General features: G+C 38.4%; 1 protein-coding gene across 2 annotated transcripts; it reads left to right on the forward strand.

The window, feature by feature from the left end:
- The first annotated feature begins 1,592 nt into the window (after nucleotides 1-1,592).
- IL22RA2 (interleukin 22 receptor subunit alpha 2) lies at nucleotides 1,593-16,210 on the forward strand. 2 transcript variants are annotated; one of them, XM_020987159.2, is made up of 6 exons: nucleotides 1,602-1,727; nucleotides 4,949-5,084; nucleotides 9,803-9,981; nucleotides 13,361-13,530; nucleotides 14,133-14,284; nucleotides 14,956-14,987. In XM_020987159.2, coding segments are annotated over exons 1-6 (699 nt in total). In that variant the 5' UTR covers nucleotides 1,602-1,666; the 3' UTR covers nucleotides 14,957-14,987. The 2 variants fall into 2 exon arrangements, with proteins under 2 accessions (XP_020842817.1, XP_020842818.1); XM_020987158.2 differs by lacking the exon at nucleotides 14,133-14,284 and having other exon boundaries at nucleotides 1,593-1,727; nucleotides 14,956-16,210.
- The last annotated feature ends 2,296 nt before the right edge of the window (nucleotides 16,211-18,506 follow it).

The following is an 18,506-nucleotide window of genomic DNA, read 5'->3' on the forward strand; positions in this document are numbered from 1 at the left end:
TTTTCTCTACCCATCATATTTTCACTCAAACTTTTATTCCTCCTTCCTAATCGTTCAAGCCCATTACTCAGACTACCTTCACTTTCCTTTACATTCCAAATTTAAAAAAAAAACAAAAACTCACTCCACTTTCAGTCCTGCTTCTTTTCACCTGTTAGAATCTGAAGAGAGTTACCACCTAAGGATTTACAAATCAATCAAGTTGTATTTCTCCCAGACTTTTCACAAATAGCTTTTATAATGCTTAAAAGACCAGACAAACCCTTATTTTTGCAGTTTTAAACACATTGCCTTGATAGCAGATATATACAGCACAAACTCTAGCTTTGAGATCTGATTAAGCCTCAATTCAAACCCTTAGCTTTTTCCTCTCTGAGCCCTTGCTGTCTTGGGCTGCACGCTCTAGAACTTTATCAGTAAAGATTGCTATCTCTCCCTGCTTTTTGATTCCATTACTCGTTATCTAACTTTATTCTGGTATCCTAACCTGGCCAGGTTGGAACCCCCCCCCAAAAAAAATCTTAATCTCCCACTGAAAGCCTAAGGTGGGAGTTCTTTCCCAGTGTTCTTTCTCTAATTATAGACCTTAGAAGTTCCTTAGGCTGTGTGACCCTGGGCAAGTCACTTAACCCCAATTGCCTCACCAAAAAAAAAAAAACTTCTGCCAGCTGAAAAGCATAACAATAAACTTTTGCTAACTTGACTTAAAGATTGCTTGAGCCATGAATTCATTCCAGATGACCCAGCCCTGTACTTCAGTCCTTGAGGGGTCCCTGAACCTCTCAAATCACAACAGAGCCATTTGGAGACAAAAGAAAACAGACTACAATCTAAAATGGAAAGCCCAATAGATAAGTACCTGGAATTTTGGGGATAAGTCTTACCCATCCTTCAGGGCTGGGACTTGAGAAAGTCCTGTGGGTGCCCAGTACTAGCTCTGTTGGGGTGAAAAAGAGTATACCCCAAAAATCCTAGTCCAAATCTGAATCATGGCACCATTAATGTGAACTCCAAACCCCACGAACCCCAATTTGAAACAAAGTCCACTCTAAGAGACAAACAAAATCAGGGTATGTGTGTCCATGGTTTAATTTCTTTCAAGATGGCTTGACATGCGTTGCATGGTAGTTCAGTAGAAAATTGGCTAAATTTGGGATTTGGGGGTACAGCCTTATACGCTCTTCAAAAGCAGGTATTCCCAAGGGGTGCCAACTGGCCGTGATTGATTGAAATACTAGGAGGTGGGTTATATTAAAATGAGGTCTTGAGTATGTGCCTTAGATCACTCGGTCCACAGGGCTTGATATCTCCTGCCATCAAAGGAAATATGGGAGTCTGTCTTCATCCAAACCTAAGTAGAATAAAATCAATTCAAGCTTGAGTTGGAGTTTGACCAAGATAAGAGTCAATGCAATCTCATTATCAGAGATGTTCTTCTGAAGAACTTTGGTCAGAAGGCTGGCAGGTGGGCATTCTGAATCTCCAAGACACTGATTACCAAGATAAATCATTTTTTCACAAAAGAGACTGTTCCTTGTACCTTGCAAAAGGAAGAGCTGAAAACATAGGTATCACTTCCTTTTTTCAACCTACTTATAGAACTGGGTAGGTTGTAGCTGTCTTTTTGTGGAGTGGAATATTTGTTTCTCATAGTCATAGTCTGACCATGATGCTGAAACATTGCTTTATAAGCTTTCTTATCAACTTCTTCTGGATTTATGGAGGAGGTAAGTTCTAATTTTTTAAAATTTGTTATTAGGGGTCCTTTTTTTCTTTTTGTAAACTGAGTGATCAAGATACTCCGGAAATAGCACTGGCTCTTTTCTTTTGTCTCTATATGTGTCTCTATATCTTAATATGTTTCAGGGTAGACAATAAATTGAGTTGCATCAAAATAGGAAATTTCATCTAGATGTTTATTATCTATATGTCTTATAATTTTGCATTTTAAAATGATTTTTTTCTTCTTCTCTCGAAGCATTGTCACTGCCTTACCTGAGTATCCCATAAGTACAGTGTAGACTTATAATACTAGTAGCCCCATTTTATATATGAGGAAGCTGAGGTTGAGTCTTTGCTGATGCTCTAACTCTTTGGAGTGTCTTATTTGTGTGTGCAAGTGTGTGTAGTGAGGAGAGGGTCAAGTCATGAAAGAGGAGAATTGAATGGCTTAGGTGATGTTAAAGGACCAAGGCCCTTTTCACCTCTAGGTGACCCATTTCTCCAAGTGTCCATGATAAATGAGCTCTGTTTTTCCCTGAGAAACTTTTGGCTTATTACCTGTTATAAATAGTTCTCATCTTTTGATGCACCGAGGTAAGATAATAATCCTTGCTTTTGGTCACAGATTCTTTCCCAAGAGCTGTATTATCTTTTAACATGAAAGAAGGAGCAATAAAAAATAAAAAGGATCATTTTTTATCAAACGCCAGAGTCATGAAGAGTTAGACATGATTGAAATGACTGGACAACAACAACATGTTAGGCATTGTAGAAAAGTGAAGGCCAAAGGATAATGCTGCCTGATAATTTGTAATCCTCAGTTTGTACCTAAGAGGATTTCCCTTCAACATTTATTCTGTTTGATCCTAGAGGAGTTAAAACTACAAAGAGAAATGTTGTTGACAGATATCAGTATTTAATTAATTTGTTTTTCTAAAAAATTATTAAGCCCCTATTATGTGCAGGGAACTCTATTAAGCACTGGATATGCAAAGATAAATCATGGCAGCATCCATTACTTCAAGGAGTTTACATTCTAATGGGTGAAGGAGAGAGGTGAGTAGAAGTTCAGGAGAGTAGGATACTAAATCTTCTTTTTTCTGGATGGGATATCATCTGCTCAAGCTTCCATCATGACAGACACTGCTTTGAGCAGATTTAATGGAAAAATCAAGGGCAGTGAGCAAGTCTAAGGCTACTTTCTGCTTCTTACCAATTATGTTCATTCACCTTTAGAAACAGCTTATTATCTGCCCCCCACCACCACCACCACTCTCCCTTTTTCTTTTCTCCTGTATTTACTGTCTAGGTCACCACACTATCCTCCCAGTCACCCAGGTTCATAACCTAGGTGTCATCCTGGACTCCTCACTCCCCATTTTACAGGGAACAGGAAGAGGAATTGGACTTAGAATGGTAAATGATTTGCCAAAAAGTAGGAAGGATTTGAAGCAGTATTTGAACCCATTTCTTTCCAACACCACATCTAGCATCCTAGCCATTATGCCTTCAGGCCTGTTACTGTACCTGCTAGCTTTCCATTTGCCAGAGCTAATTTGCAAGCAGGCACACTGACACTGGGGAAGATGATGATACTAGCATTTATATAGATCTTTAAGGTTTGCAAAATGCTTTACATGTGTTAATTCATTTGAGCCTCGCAATCACCCTGACAGGTAGGTGCTATTATTATCCCTAGGTTACAGATGAGGAAACTGAGACACAGAGAAGTTAAATGACTGGCCAGGGTCACATAGCTACAAAGTGTCAGGCGCAGGATTTGAATTAAAGTCTTCTTGACTTCAAGTCCTATGTCACCTACATGTCTAGACTTGGACAGAGGGATTGTCTAGGTCCCTATCAAGAAGCAGGGCTAGTCCACAAGCTTCATTCCATCTGCCAATTAAAATATGACCAAAATAACAAATTAGCAATAACCTATTACTACCCCTCAATGCCAGTCACTTCCCTGTTTTTAATTATCTCATGTATAAGGATGGTAATAACAAATAAAGAACTAGGCCAAGAGTCAGAAAGATCTGAGTTCAAATTTGAACTCAGACACTTATTAGCTGTGTGACCCTGGACAAGTCACTTACCCCTGTTTGCCTCAGTTTTGTCATCTGTCAAATGAACTGGAGCAGAAAATGGCAAACTGCTCCAGTATTTTTGCCAAGAAAACCCCAAATGGAATCATAAAGAGTCTGACAGGACTGGAGAAATGACTGAACAATCACAGCATCAATCTTGTTTATGCATGGTTGTCGCATATTCTGTCCTCTGTTAGACTGTGAGCTCCTCGGGAGCTGGGACTGTCTTCTGCCTCCCTTTGTGTCCTCAGCACTTAGCACAGTGGGGCCCATCTCCAGTGGTCCTGACCTAAATATTGCCACTGAAACCAGATGGCTCTGGAGGAGAAAGTGAGGCTTTGCACAGGCCTGCCTCACTTAAATCCAATTCAAGTACAAGTCATGACACCACCTTCCTGATGTCATGGTCCTCTTTGAGAACAAAGGACAAAGAACAACAACCACAGGTTATCACAGTGCCTAAGTACATAACAATCCTTATAATGAAATTTGCTGACGTAGGTCGACTGCTAAACTTGCTGAAAATGTTAGAAACGCCAGTGTTGCTAGAAGTGACCACAACCCACCCAGTTTCCTCAGGCTTTGAGGATCAGCCACAGTGATAATTCTGATGAATAATCATCACCTTATGTCTCCTTCTACCTCTGCTTCCTGCTAGGAAATGCTCATGTAAAAAAAAAAATAGATTTTTAGATCTATTTAAGCAGGTCAATGAGAAGGCACTGAATTTAAGGGATAGAGGGGTTGTATGTTTGTGATGTATGAGTATGCAGACAGGAAAAATCAGAGTGGGTTCAAGGAGAAGACACTCCACGTGAACAAGGAAATAAGTGGGGAAAGACTCCAAATAGGAAGAATAATGACAGTCAGGAAGCATGGACAGGCCCTGAAGTCAAATTTAGCCTGCAATAGCAGGGGACCCTGAGTGTAGTAACTTCCTGTGTTTTCCACATACCTGTTAGTGATATCATACATCGTGTTATTTGGAAAGGGGTGAAAGACAAAATTCTTTGAGAAGGGAAATTTGTCTTGGACCACATTCAGAGAATAAACAGCCAGCTCTGGTCCTTAAATACTGGCAAACCACTTCTGGCTTCTCTCTTAGTACTGTTTTTTCCCTTCTCTTCTTGTTCCAGGAAGCCTACCAGTACAGGAATCTCTGGGGCCCCTGAGCATTGAATTTCAGTCATTTAATCTCCAGAGTATTTTACACTGGCATCCTGGAAGTGCTTCCACTCCCAACAACACAGTCTATTTTGTGCAGTACAAAATGTAAGTATTCCTTCTAACTTTTGCCTGCCTGGGAAACTCCTTTTCCTGTGGTGCCAAGGAAATAATGATGGATTTGGAGAGAGAGAGTGTGGCTACAAAACTCAGCTTTATCATTTATTACCTGTGTGACTGTGGGCAAATCATTTAATCTCTCAGGGCCCGAGTTTTCTTATCTATAAAATGATAGGGTTGGACTTAACGGTCTTTTGGAACTTTGAATCTCCAATCCCAAGTTTCCTAAGACAATCCTTCCTCAGTCCAAGTAGAATGAAACTGAAGTCAGAAAGAGAGGAAATAGCCCTGCCATCAGTCAGTCAGTAAGCTCTATGAGTCACATCATACTATGGTCCAGTTGAAGACCACTGGACACAGAAGACTTGGGTTCGTATTTCAACGTTGTGATTTCCCAGGCTTCTGACCTTGGATAAGACACTGTCTGAGCCTTAGTTTCCTCTGTAAAACAGAAGTAATAACATTTGCACTATCTGTTTCACAGGGTTATTGTGAGGACCAAATAAGAAAGGGATGACAAATACTTCCATAAAACCTCAAGACCATAAACAAAAGTCAGCTTTCACAGGGTAGTTGTCAAAGAGATAAGTTATGTGAACGCCATAGTCATTGGAAATCTCACACAAATATGAACAGTTATTGTGCCTCACGGGGTAATGGACTTGGCTTGACTGCCTGTTCCAAAGGTGTGTGAGAACTTCAAAATGGCCCACAATAGCTGATTGTTAAATATTCACGGTAAGCACTTACACCTCAGAAATCAGCAAAAGTTACCAATCTGGTTTAGTGTTTTGTTGATAGCTTAGATGTAAGAAAGTGATAGAGAAAAATGTTAATGGTACAGACTAAACTTAAAAGGTGATAAATGTGCTTTTCTTTTTCTGAGAACCAGTTGTTAAACATTTACCAGCATGCCCCTGGCTAACTTCTAGTTTTTACACTGGAAAGGGGATGGAGGAATTACACAGGAGGAGGCGTAGTGGCTTGGAAATTCCCCTAGAGATTATGGAATCATGGACATTTTCCAGCCTGCCTTATGGAAGTAATTCAAACTTAGAAACCCCCTAAACCTACTTCTCACTCTCAGGCCTATAAAATGCAAAACAATCTGGTTTCAGAGATGGCAAAAATGTATTTTTAAAAACCTCATTGCTTATCATCATTTCCTGTAACCTAGGGACTCATAACCTAAATTCATGTCATAAATACCTTTGGCTGTCTGGTAAAACCTATGGATCCCCTCTCAGAATAATATTTTTACATGCATAAAATAAAATACATAGGATCATAAAGAAAACCCAATATGTTGAAATATGGTTATCAAAAACTTAATAAAACAAGGTCATAGACCCCAGGTTAAGAACTCCTGACCCTTTGAAGAAAGGGTCACATGTGTACAAAATTAATTATAGCAGCTCTTTTTGTGTTAGCAAAAAACTGGAAACAAAGAAGATATCCATCAATTAGGAAATAGCTGAATAAATCACTTTCATTAGTATAGAGGTGTCCACCAAGAAAACTCTTACCTGCAGACAATGAAATTTGTTTTGCTTGATTATGCATATTTGTTGCACAGAATTTGTTTCTTTTTTTTCTTCTAAAGGCGTGGGGGGTAGAAGTGAGAAATAAATTTCTGTTCATTAAAAATTTTAGTTAAAAACCTCCCAACATTAAATGGCAACAAAATTCAGATTAAACACAATAGACAACACAATAGTACTGAAATTTTCCTTTCTTACAATATACAGTTCCATATACCTCTAGTTGTAAGGAGTCAATACATCAGTGAAACCCCTTGAAATATCAAAATACTTTGGAGCAGAACTTAGAGCCACAGCAATGATGTGCATCCATGTTTTCCTCCTGGGCTGTGTCTTACTTATCATTCCTACTGCTTTCATGCTACTGTAAGTCCTCACTACTTCCCTTATGAGTTATTTACTGCCAACAGTCTTAGAACTGGATCCCCTACCTACAGTCACTTCTTCCAATCCATCTTGCTACCACTATCAAACTACCCTTCCTTAAAAACAGTAACACACATATTCAAAAACCTTCAACATCTGATTGACCACTGAATAAAATCCAAAGTCTTTAAGCTGGTTGCTCCCCAATGTACATTTTTCCCCTCCAGTCAGCCAGACCACTTGCTATACTCTAGACCAATGTTTCTCAAAAGTTTTGGTCTCAGGACCTGTTAATACTCTTAAAATTATTGAAGTTCTCTTCCCACCAAAGAGCTTTTGTTTATGTGAGCTATATCTATTGATATTTACCATGCTAGAAATTAAAATGTCTTACCACTTTTAGGAAAATTGTTGATTATCCTTCAGTTTCAAAGACAGTCAATGACATCACAATGTTGGGGTAAAATAGTGGGTGATGAATATGTCTTCACTTGCAGGTGAATTAGATTTAAATAAGGCAGAGCTGTAGTCTTGACTTCACAGACTGCCTGAAAAGGTATACAGCAACTCTGCATTTTGAAAGACACTGCCCATTTTGAGAAACTAGATCCATGCTACCTTTTTCTCTATTCTCTTACCACAGTTCAATTTTGATGGCTTATGGTAGTGTTAGGATGACACCGGGTTTCTCAAAAGTTGTGCCAGCAAAAAAGCCAAGCTCTGTGAGACAGTTGTTGCTGCTGAGTTGTTTCAGTAGTGTCCAACTCTTCATGAGAACATTTGGAATTTTCTTGGCAAAGATACTCAAATGGTTTGCCATTTCTTCCTCCAGTTCATTTTACAGATAAGGAAACTGAGGCAAGCAGGGTTAAGTGACTTGCCTAGGGTCACACACCAAGCTGCCCAATGGGGTGCATTTGGACCTTGACAGGATAAAAAATAATTTTAATATTGTTAATATAAAATGTGATATTCCCTTCCTAGTCCAAAGGCCATAGAAAGTAAGAGAAGCCCCTCCCTCTAAAGAATCCTAGGAATGTCATTCCATTCCTTCTTTTAAAGCACTTTACTCCCAATTAAATTTGGAGTATGCTCCACCCTTGGGATCTTTAGCTCTGTTTATCCTGAAACAGAACCAAGTGGTGCTAGCCACAGCCACTGAAAATGGCTCCAAGTGTCATTGCCCCTTCATTTGGGGCAAGTAGAATCATGAAGGGTAGAGACAACCAAAATGAAGTGGGTTTTCTTGGTCAGATTGCCAAAAGTAGCTGGAAGCTTATGACCAGGCTTTGATCCTCATATGACCCTTCTTCTCACCCCACTCCCACCCCCCTTTTTTCTCCTGAATGTATAAAAACCTTTCTAAGAGTTTTCTTGGTGGACACCTATGTACTCAGATGCATAGAAGTGTCCCAGGCTTGAGAACTTTTTTTATCTTGATTAAAGATACCTTTTCCTCCACTTATGAGATTGATTTATTTTAGGACTTGGCATTTATAATAACAGGAAAATTGATTTTCCTGTCAGCCCCATGAGAGAGAGTCTATCTGCTGTCCAAGGACCAACCTAGCTACCTTTGGAGGAGAGGCTAATTTCTAGACTAGCTATGGGACAATATTTGGTTATAGCATTTCCTGAAGACCACCTAAATAGATCCAGAGGAGTTGTTATCCACATCAGAGGACAGAGTATGAATAGCAACAAAACAGTTGGTCCTTGAAGTATTAACAAATTGGAGAAAAGACATTTACCTTTCTCTATTCTCTTCACTTATCATATCCCTACCTAAATGAGGCAGCTGGGCAGCATATTAAGCAGCTCGCTGGTATGGTGGATAGGGCACCAGGCCTGAAGTCAGAAAGTGTCATCTTCCTGAGTTCAAATCTGTCCTCAGACAATAGCACCGTGTGACTGGGAAGTCACTTAATCTTGTATGCTTCAGTTTGCTTCCCTGTAAAATGAGCTGGAGAAGGAAATAGCAAAACAGTGTAGTATCTTTGCCAAGAAAACCTCAAATCAAGTTATGAAGATTGGGACATGACTGAAACAACTGGACAACAAAAGTTGGCACAGTGGATAAAGAGTTGGGCCTGGAGCCTGGAAGACCTGAGTTCAAATCTGACCTCACACATTTACTAGCTATGTGACCCTCAGTATGTCACTTAACCTCACCTATAAAATAGGGATAACTTCACCTACCTCCCAGGGTTGTTGTGAGGATTCAATGATATAATATTTTTTAAGTATTTAACACAGTGCTTGGCACGTAGTAGTCACTATGTAAATGTTTATCCTTTTCTCTTCTTTTCCCTTTCCTTTTCCCTGCCCCTCAACAAAGAGCTAGTAAATTCTTTCTTGCAGCTGATATATCACAAATTTTGAGCTGGAAGGGAGCTAAAGGTTCTTTTGTTCAAAACACTCATTTTGCAGAGGAGGAAACCGAGACTGAGAGAGATTAAACAACTTGCACAAGATTAGAGATCACTAATAACAGTGCCAGAAATTTGAACCCCGATGCTAGGCTCCAAAGCCAGCATTTCTTCCATTGCATCTCAAGGGCCCCAAACCTTAAAAACAGAAGCCCAAGTGACCTCTCAGTGGACCAGGGTTGATTTAGCAGCCCAGCAAAACTGAAGAACAGGTGGAAACCTTAAGAATCGTCTGGAACTGCTGCTGCATTTGCAAAATGACTTCAACTAGCCAGGGGAAAACAGCAGTTATCTAGAAAAGAAAAAAAATAAACCATCTAGGTCTTCAGGGTTGTTGTTGTTGTTGATGATTTCCCTCTCTCTTCTATAGTTATGGACAGAAAAAATGGACAAACAAAGAGGAATGCTGGGGCATTTATGAACTCTCCTGTGACCTGACAAATGAAACCTCAGATGTACAAGAACCTTATTATGGAAGGGTGAAAGCTGCCTCTGCTGGCATCCATGGTGACTGGAGCATCACAAAGAGGTTTATCCCCTGGTGGGAAAGTAAGTCTGTTGGATACTCTATGCCTGTTGTTATTTCTGCAGCTTTGTGGAAGGAAACAAACATTTGTTAAACATCTACTATGTGCTAGGCACTGTGCATGGAGATGTATAAATATTATCTCTTCTTATAAATATCACAACAATCCTGGAAGGTTGGTACTATTAATATCTCCATTTTACAACTGAGGAAACTGAGGCAGGCAGAGTTTAAGTTACATGGATGCTCAGGATCACACAGCTAGTAAGTGTCTGAGGCTGGATTTAAACTCAGGCCTTTCTGACTCCAGGCCCAGTGCTCTATGCACTGTGCCACGAAGCTGCAAAAGCACCGAAAGAAAAATGGACTCAAAATTTTAACACCAAGAAAAAAAAACTATAATTTTTTTTTGTATTTGAAACTTGCTTTATTAGATACCCATCTTCTTAATTCAATGCAACTATTTGCCCTTCTCAAGGCAGAGTGCTTAGAACAAAGACCAACACTTTTTATATCATAACATTTATTTATCTAGTATATCATTAATAGTACATTTGATTATAATCAAACTGATATAGTCAAACTCATGAAACACAATATTTGTACCTATCTTTTCTTATTGGTCTTCTTACAAACAGTTCTACCTCCTAAAACTTTTAAATTTCATTTTAGAACTCTCTCAAAGTTATAACAACCTAATGTCTATATTAAAGAAGGCCTCTCCTCTCTACTAAATATATGTATACCTTGGTAAGTCACCCATCCTTGAATCTGCCTACTGCAGCTCCACTGTGGACTCTTTGACTAATGTAGGAAACTTGTTTATAACTGGCATATACAGCTGTGCCTTTATTTTCCACATTTCTGTTTATCAATTTTCCCTTTGGTATGAAATGATAGAGAGGAAACATAAACTCTAATTATAGAAGTTTCCACCAAGTTTATGAGATTTCTTTCCCATATAAAAAAATTAGAATTTTTTGAAACATACTAAAATATAACCACTCTGAAGGAATTAAAGGAAGAAATGAACTTGGCAAAACTATCGACAGATGAACTAAAGAGGAACTGATTATGGCTTAGACATCTTAGAATAAGATGGTGAAACTCAACCATTTGGAAATAAAAAAGGAAAATATAAACAAAATGATAGGTCACTAGAAAAAAAAAAGAATCTTTTCATTGGAGGACAGAAATAGAACAGAGTTCCCAATCTGGGGTACATGTTCCTCTCTGGGTTACGAGAAGCTTGTCAAAGTGAATGGGGGACGTTATATTTTACTGGGAGTATACAGAAAGTACACTGATAAGTGTATGTTAAGAATGTGTGTTTTTCTCAAGGATCTGGGCTCAGAATCAGGGAGATTCTTCTTCTTGAGTTCAAATCTGGCCTCAAACACTAACTCTGTGACCCTGGGCAAGTCACTTAACCCTGTTTGCCTCAGTTTCCTCATTTGTAAAATGAGCTGGAGAAGGAAACGGCAAACCATTCCAGTATCTTTGCCAAGAAAACCCCAAGTGGGATCACAAAGAGTTGGACATGACTGAAAAATGACTGAACAAGAACAACAATGAAATGTAGGGATTAGACTAACCTCTCAGGTCCCTTTTAGCTCTTATAATTCCATGGCAGGCAAGAAGATTAATCAGTTTACTGGGATCAAGAGCCCTCTCTTGTGCAGGGCTGAGATGTCAACCATATTGAATCCTATCTAGTTCTATGGTTATTATGGACTCTTAGGCCTCAGTGATCTGAGGATGTAAGTCAAGTAAGAAACCATAGTTAATCATCATCAACTTCCTCACTTATTGTCACCTCACATGTATCAGCTGTTATCAGGTCTTGTCAGTTTCTCCCTCTTTAGGTCTGGAATCTAGACCTCTCTCTCACCTCACCTGGCCACCAGCCTGGTTCAGGTTCTGACCTTGCCTCTCCCCCAGAGTTCTGCGATAACCTCCAAACCAATGTCCCTCTCTCATCTCTGCCCTCTCTAGGTCATCCTCCGTGCAGCTGCTGTAGTGATACTCCTAGAACATGTCAGACCAAGCCACATTGGATGAAATATAAATTATTTTGCTTGGTATTTAAAGCCTTTCACAATCTGGATCTGACCACCCTTTCCAGGCTTATTATACATTACTTCTTTCCATGAACTCTGTTCTTGTTTTGGTGTTGTTCCATTGTATCTGACTCTTCATGACCCCATTTGGGATTGTCTTGGCAAAGATACAAGTGTGGTTTATCATTTTCTTCTCCAGCTCATTTTATAGATCAGGAAACTGAGGCAAACAAGGTGAAGTGATTTGCCTAGGTCACACAGTTATCAAGGGTTTGAGGCAAGATTTGAACTCAGGTCTTCCTGATTCCAGGCCCATCACTCTATCCACTGCTCCACTCAGATGTCCATGAACTCTGTGGTACAGCCAGAATAACCCTTTTTTACTTCCTCATACCTAACACTCCATCTCTCATCTCCATTCTTTTGCACAGGCAGTTACCCCATGCCAGAAATACCCTCCTGGCCCTTCAACTTTATGCCTTGGAATCCCTTCAAAGTTCAGCTCAAGCTCCATCTCCTATAGACACACAAAAGGCTTTTCTTGTTCTCCCAATGTCTAGTGTCAATTCTCATTAGATTGTATATACTTGGTATATATTTTGGGTTTTATTTATGTGTGTGTATATATATGATTATGTATATGTGTGTATGTGTGTGTGTGTGTGTATATATATATATATATGTATGTATGTATATATATATATATATGTATGTATGTATATATACACTTCACAGACTATAGCCTCCTTGAGGGAAGGGAATGTTTTGATCATTGTCTTTGTATCACTAGTGTCTAGTACAGTGCCCAGAACATTGTAACCAGTCCTTAATTTAGAAACTTTTTTTAAATTCTAAAGCCAAAGGTCTTTCTCTTTCTTCCCACAGCATTACAAAGGACACAGAATTGTCCCTTTGAAAGACAATTTGAAGGGTACTCAGGAGTCTTTAGGGGAGGGGAATAATAGGGGAGGAGCTTATTTTGCAATTTTGCAACTTTTGGAACTGGTCCAGATTTCTCTCATCTTGACTTTTAAGGTTTTGAGGTTTTATTTATTTTGTTTTGTTTCGAAAGTCACATTTTCTGAAAACAAGTCTATGATGAGCAGAAAATGCTTTTTGGGTAATTTTGAAATAAGAACTATCAAAGCCTCCTCACCAGCAGAATCATTAGCCATCCCTATTACTGTTGAAGTGATGTCCATGTCTGCTACCTGTGAATCCTATTCTCAAGAGTTTGATAATAATTGATCATTGTTTATAATTTGGCCAAATGAAGTAATTAGGTCTAGTGAATATACTGGTTTTTTTTTCTAATATCCTAATTTTCCTTTTCTTTCTCTAGCAAAAATAGGACCTGTATCTATCAGTGTGATACAAAACAACAAATCAATACAGTTGACACTTCATGCTCCAGATTCACCCTATAAAGGAAAAAAAGGAAGAAACATATCAATACAGGATTATTATGAACTAGTATACAGAGTATTTATAACTAATAATTCCCTAGACATGGTAAGTTGAATGTATGTGTAAGTTTTGACCTTTCCCCTCAGATAAAGAAACATAAAGCATTCAAATGACTTCCTTCTCCTTCCTTTCTCCAATTCAACACCATCAAGATTACCAAGAAAAAGATCTAATCTAGTGCATGACTCAGTAATAACGACTTCTTTGTGAATTTCTTCATTTTCTCCATATGATATGGGGGGAAGGAGTAGGTTCTTGTTGGAACCAGATAATTTCTAAATTCCCTCTAGCTCTAAATCCTATTATCCTAAATCAAATCAAATTCCAAAGACTTCTAGATTTCAGAGTAAATTTTTTGGATATTTTCTCTGAGCCATTCACACATCAAATCCTTGGGCAACTTCCATATCTCAACATTGAGAGTTTGGCAAGGAAAGGCATTTTCCCTAGGATTTTTCCCATCTCCCATCAATGACTTTATCCAATTATTTCCTCTTTCCTGTGTTTTTTTTAAATTCTTGTATGAGTGTGAATTTCATGTGTCCTTTTAATCTCCATGTATAATAGATCTGATTTTATTGGAACGATAGTGAATAACATCTTTGTGAAATCCACATTACTGTCTACTTTGTCCCCTTTTTATGAAGAAACAAAAGGTATATGAAGGCACCAATGACAAGGTTGAAGTGGATGTGATGCCTGGTTCCAACAACTGTGTAGTTGCAGAAATATATTTGCCTGAACTAGACCGAAGCAGTATGAGCACTGAAATCTGTTCCTTCATGGCTCCAGAGAAATGGTACACATGTTAGATAAGACTGTGAGGATTTGGGTTCTAAGTACAATGTCCCATATTTTTTAAAAAATTAATTTTCAAGTCTTTATTTTAGTATCTTTCATTTGCAAACCTTCATCTGGAGTACCAGTCCCAGGGAGAAGAGCTTTGGAATTGAAAAGGGAGATGAAAAGCAGGCCCTCTTGTGAACCATTCTTTATAATTTAAACCTTGTATATATAATTGTATATATTGTCACCACTAAGAATACCCTTCCAGGAAGGTAAAGTTAGTTTTGAAGGACCAAGAAATAGTAGGGATTTAGTAAATGATGAATAAATTAAATTATGGATGGATGAATGATGAATGAATGAATGATGAATGAATGAATGAATGAATGAATGAATACACACAGCACTGGAGATTACTCTGAGGCCATCTACTTAGGCTTTTTATTAAACCTGGTGCCTTGGAAAAGATAGATATGATAACAAAGCTACTTCTACACTAGTGACTACACTTAAAAATACTCTCTTCCCTATTACAAGATATTTCTTTCAAATGAGTAGAAATTTGACCTTCTAACCCAGCATCTCAAAGAGCAAAAAATAGGAGCAATTTCTTGTGTCTTCTGGATAAGGTACTAAGAATCTGAATACAGAGAATTAATAAATATTTCTTTTCTTTTTCCAAAGATACAGAAGACAGCTCTCTCAGGAATGCCAAGAGTACATAAACTGATGGAATATGGTATTCCAGAACATTGCTCTGACTTGAAGATGGTAGTTACACAAAATCCTGGTAGAAATGATCATACAAAATTCAAAATTGCTATTTGTCTGTCTTTATAAATGCTTATTCTAATTGCTAAAAATATAAGAGTGAATATGTGAAAGAAAACAGTTGTTTGTCATTATCCTGAGAAATCTTTTTAATAAAAGATTTATCTTTTTTTTTTTCAGCAAGTCAATTGGGGTTAAGTGACTTGCCCAGAATCACACTGCTAGAAAGTGTCAAGTGTCTGGTCTGAGACCAGATTTGAACTCAGGTCCTCCTGACTCCAGGGCTGGTACTCTAGCCAGTGTACCATCTAGCTGCCCCAACATTTATCTTTTCTAATAAATCTTTTAATAGCTCTTATTTTTAAAATTTCCTAAAAAGGGGGAAAGGACCTATTTGTACAAAAATACTTATAGCAGGGGGCAGCTAGGTGGTGCAGTGCATAGAGCACTGGCCCTGGATTCAGAAGGACCTGAGTTCAAATCTGGCCTCAGACACAAAACACTCACTAGCTGTGTGACCCTGGGCAAGTCACTTAACCCCATTGCCTAGCCAAAAAAGAAAAAAATACTTATAGCAGCTCCTTTTGCTGCAGCTAAGAATTGGAAATCAAGCTGTAGTATCTACTTATGATGGAATATTATTGTGCTATAAGGAATGACAAGCAAGATGATTTCAAAAAAACCTGGAAAGAGTTACATGAACTGATGCAAAGTGAAGCAAGCAGAACCAGGAGAAACATTGTACACAGTAAAAGCAATATTGTACAATGAAGAACTATGAAAAACTTAGCTATTCTCAGTAATACAATAATCCAAGACAATCCCAAAGGACTAATAATAAAGCAAACTATCCGCCTCCAGAGGAAGAACTGATATTGTCTGAATATAGATTGAAGCATGCTATTTACCACTTTCTTTTTTTCATTCTTTTTTCTTTATTTAATCTTCTTATACAAAATGACTAATACGGAAAAGTTTTACAAGATTTCACATGTATAACCTATGTCTCATTGCTTACTGTCTCAGGATGGGGGGAGGGAAGGGAGGGAGGGACACAATTTGGAACTTAAAACTTTCAAGAACAAGTTTTTAAATTGTTTTAATGTGTAATTAGGGAAAACCAAAATATTATCTATTTTAAAAAATAAATAAAATGTTGAACCTTTTAGTTTCATTTTTATTTTGTGACTGGACATAATCCTAATTCTAAGCACTAAATCTGGACTCAAGAACTGAGTTCAAATCCTCAGATACTTACTCGCCATATGATCTTAGGCAAGTCACTTCACCTGTCTCCATTTCTTCAACTATAAAATTAGAATAATCGCACCTACCTTCCAAGATTATTGTGAGGATCAAGTGAGAAAATATATTTGTAAAGTGCATTGCAACTCCCCAACCCACCCCTTATAGAGGTGGGAGGTCCGTAGGTATTGCATATTACATATGTTTGGTTGTACATTTACTGGTTGTGCTGATTTTTTCCCTCTTCTTTTTATTTTCTTCTCTTTTTTTTTGTCTGTAAAAAATACTATTTGTTATATGGGCTGGCTCTCTGGGAGGGAGAGGGGAGGCAAACTGGGGAAAACTTTGATGATATAAAAAACAACAAAATTAATAAAAATATTTTAAAGTGCTTTGCAAACCTTAGAGCACTATATTAATGCTAGTGATGATGATGACAATGATGATGATGTTCCAGTGTATACAACTGAAGTGCTTTGAGGAGCATCAGTCCCTATCAACAATTCTCAATAGCTCTTTGGTGACTTAGGATGATTCTAGAAGCTGTCTCTTAGTTACACTTCTTAATGGTCTTCCACAGTCACTGGTTCTGAATCTCAATAACATCCTTGAAGTTCTTGGATACTTCCAAAGTTAACAGCCTTTCTGAGAGTCCAAATGCTTGTACTCACCCCCAAATACATAGTAATACAGATTCGACATGCAAACAAAATGTTACAAAAGTTCCTCTAACTCCTACCAGCTTTGGTGCTTATTAAGGCCTAGCTAAACCCAAAGAAAATTAGAAAAGAAAGAAAAATAAAATAAAAGTTAAAAATAAACTGGAACAAAAAAAACTTCCCAAGGGATACATAGGACCATCCGACTGTAGGTCTGGACTCATCCTATACTAGAACAAGTAGACTAGCTTAAAAAAAACCCAAAAAAACAACAAGTTTAAATGATCCCCAAAGGTGTAGGGCTCTGAAAAAGTGATTAAGCATGTGTTTGATTGGAAATCAATCCCTGACATTTGGATCAGCTGCTGCCCTCACTCAGAAAGAGTGGAGCTGATACTATATAAAGCAAAACTGGGGTGGGGCAGTGTTGGGGGTGAGGAAGAATTTGCTCATGATCCAACTGGATTCTTCCCAACTGCTCTGTGAAGTTATTCTAAGTTGGTGACTGTATTTAGAGGGAGGAAATCTGGTCCCTGCAGTGTCTGCTGCTTCAGTCATTTATGAGATCACAATTTGGAATGTGAAGAAACCTGAGGCCACCTAGCCCAAGCCATCCATTTTACAGAAACTGAAAGGTTAAGCGGTCTGCCCAAGCTGACATACAAAGTTAGAGGCAGGATTTGAACTCAGAAACACTCCAAAAACAGTTCCCCATCCACTGAATCACACAGTGTCATTCATTCAGCAAGCTTTTAAAAGTATCTACCATGTGCCATGCATTCTGATAAGTGTGGCATAGGGGTAGGAGGGTATTTTACAAAGTCAAAAACAAAACAGTCCTTGCCATCAGGGACCTTACATTCTATGAAAGGGAAAGAACACATAAACAGACAAGGGAACATGAAATCTATATGAAATGAATATGAAATCATTTCTAGGGGCAGAGGAGAGGAGTACGGGGGAAGGTGGTAGCAGAAAGAATGGACCTTGTGTGGAAGGTGTTATTGAAGCTGACCCTTTAAGGAAACTAAGCAGAGGTATGGCAAACACCGCAGCTACAGGAACAAGTCTATGCAAATAAATGGAAATATGAGAGACAGAATGTAGTAAACAGGAAAAAACAATTTGAACAGTTTGACCAAATCTAGAGAAAGTTAGGGAAGTAATGTGTAGCAGGCTAAAACAAAATTGTGAAAGGCTTTAAATACCAAACAGAATAGTTTCTTGCCTCCAGCAATGCAGGAAGGCAATAGAGGGCCATGGAACCTTCAGAAGCAGGGGAGTGACATGATCAGATATGTGCTTTAGGAATATCTGTTTGGATGGATGAATTGGAAAGGGGTAGATGCAAGATGATCAAATAGTAGGGCATTGTAATAGACCAGTTAATGAGGGCTTAAATTAGAGTGGGTAGCTTGGTGCAAGGAGAGAAGGGGCCAGATGCCAAAAATGACATGCAGGTTGAATCAACAAGACATATTTGCTAATGAAGCCTCTTTTAGAATCCTCCTTTCCCCAGGAGTATGCTCAGGCAGCACTACACTTGCACCATTAGAATGC

The sequence above is a fragment of the Phascolarctos cinereus genome, unplaced genomic scaffold (genome assembly GCF_003287225.1).
Source record: "Phascolarctos cinereus isolate Bilbo 61053 unplaced genomic scaffold, phaCin_HiC Scaffold_5;HRSCAF=322, whole genome shotgun sequence".
Classification (NCBI taxonomy): Eukaryota; Metazoa; Chordata; class Mammalia; order Diprotodontia; family Phascolarctidae; genus Phascolarctos; species Phascolarctos cinereus.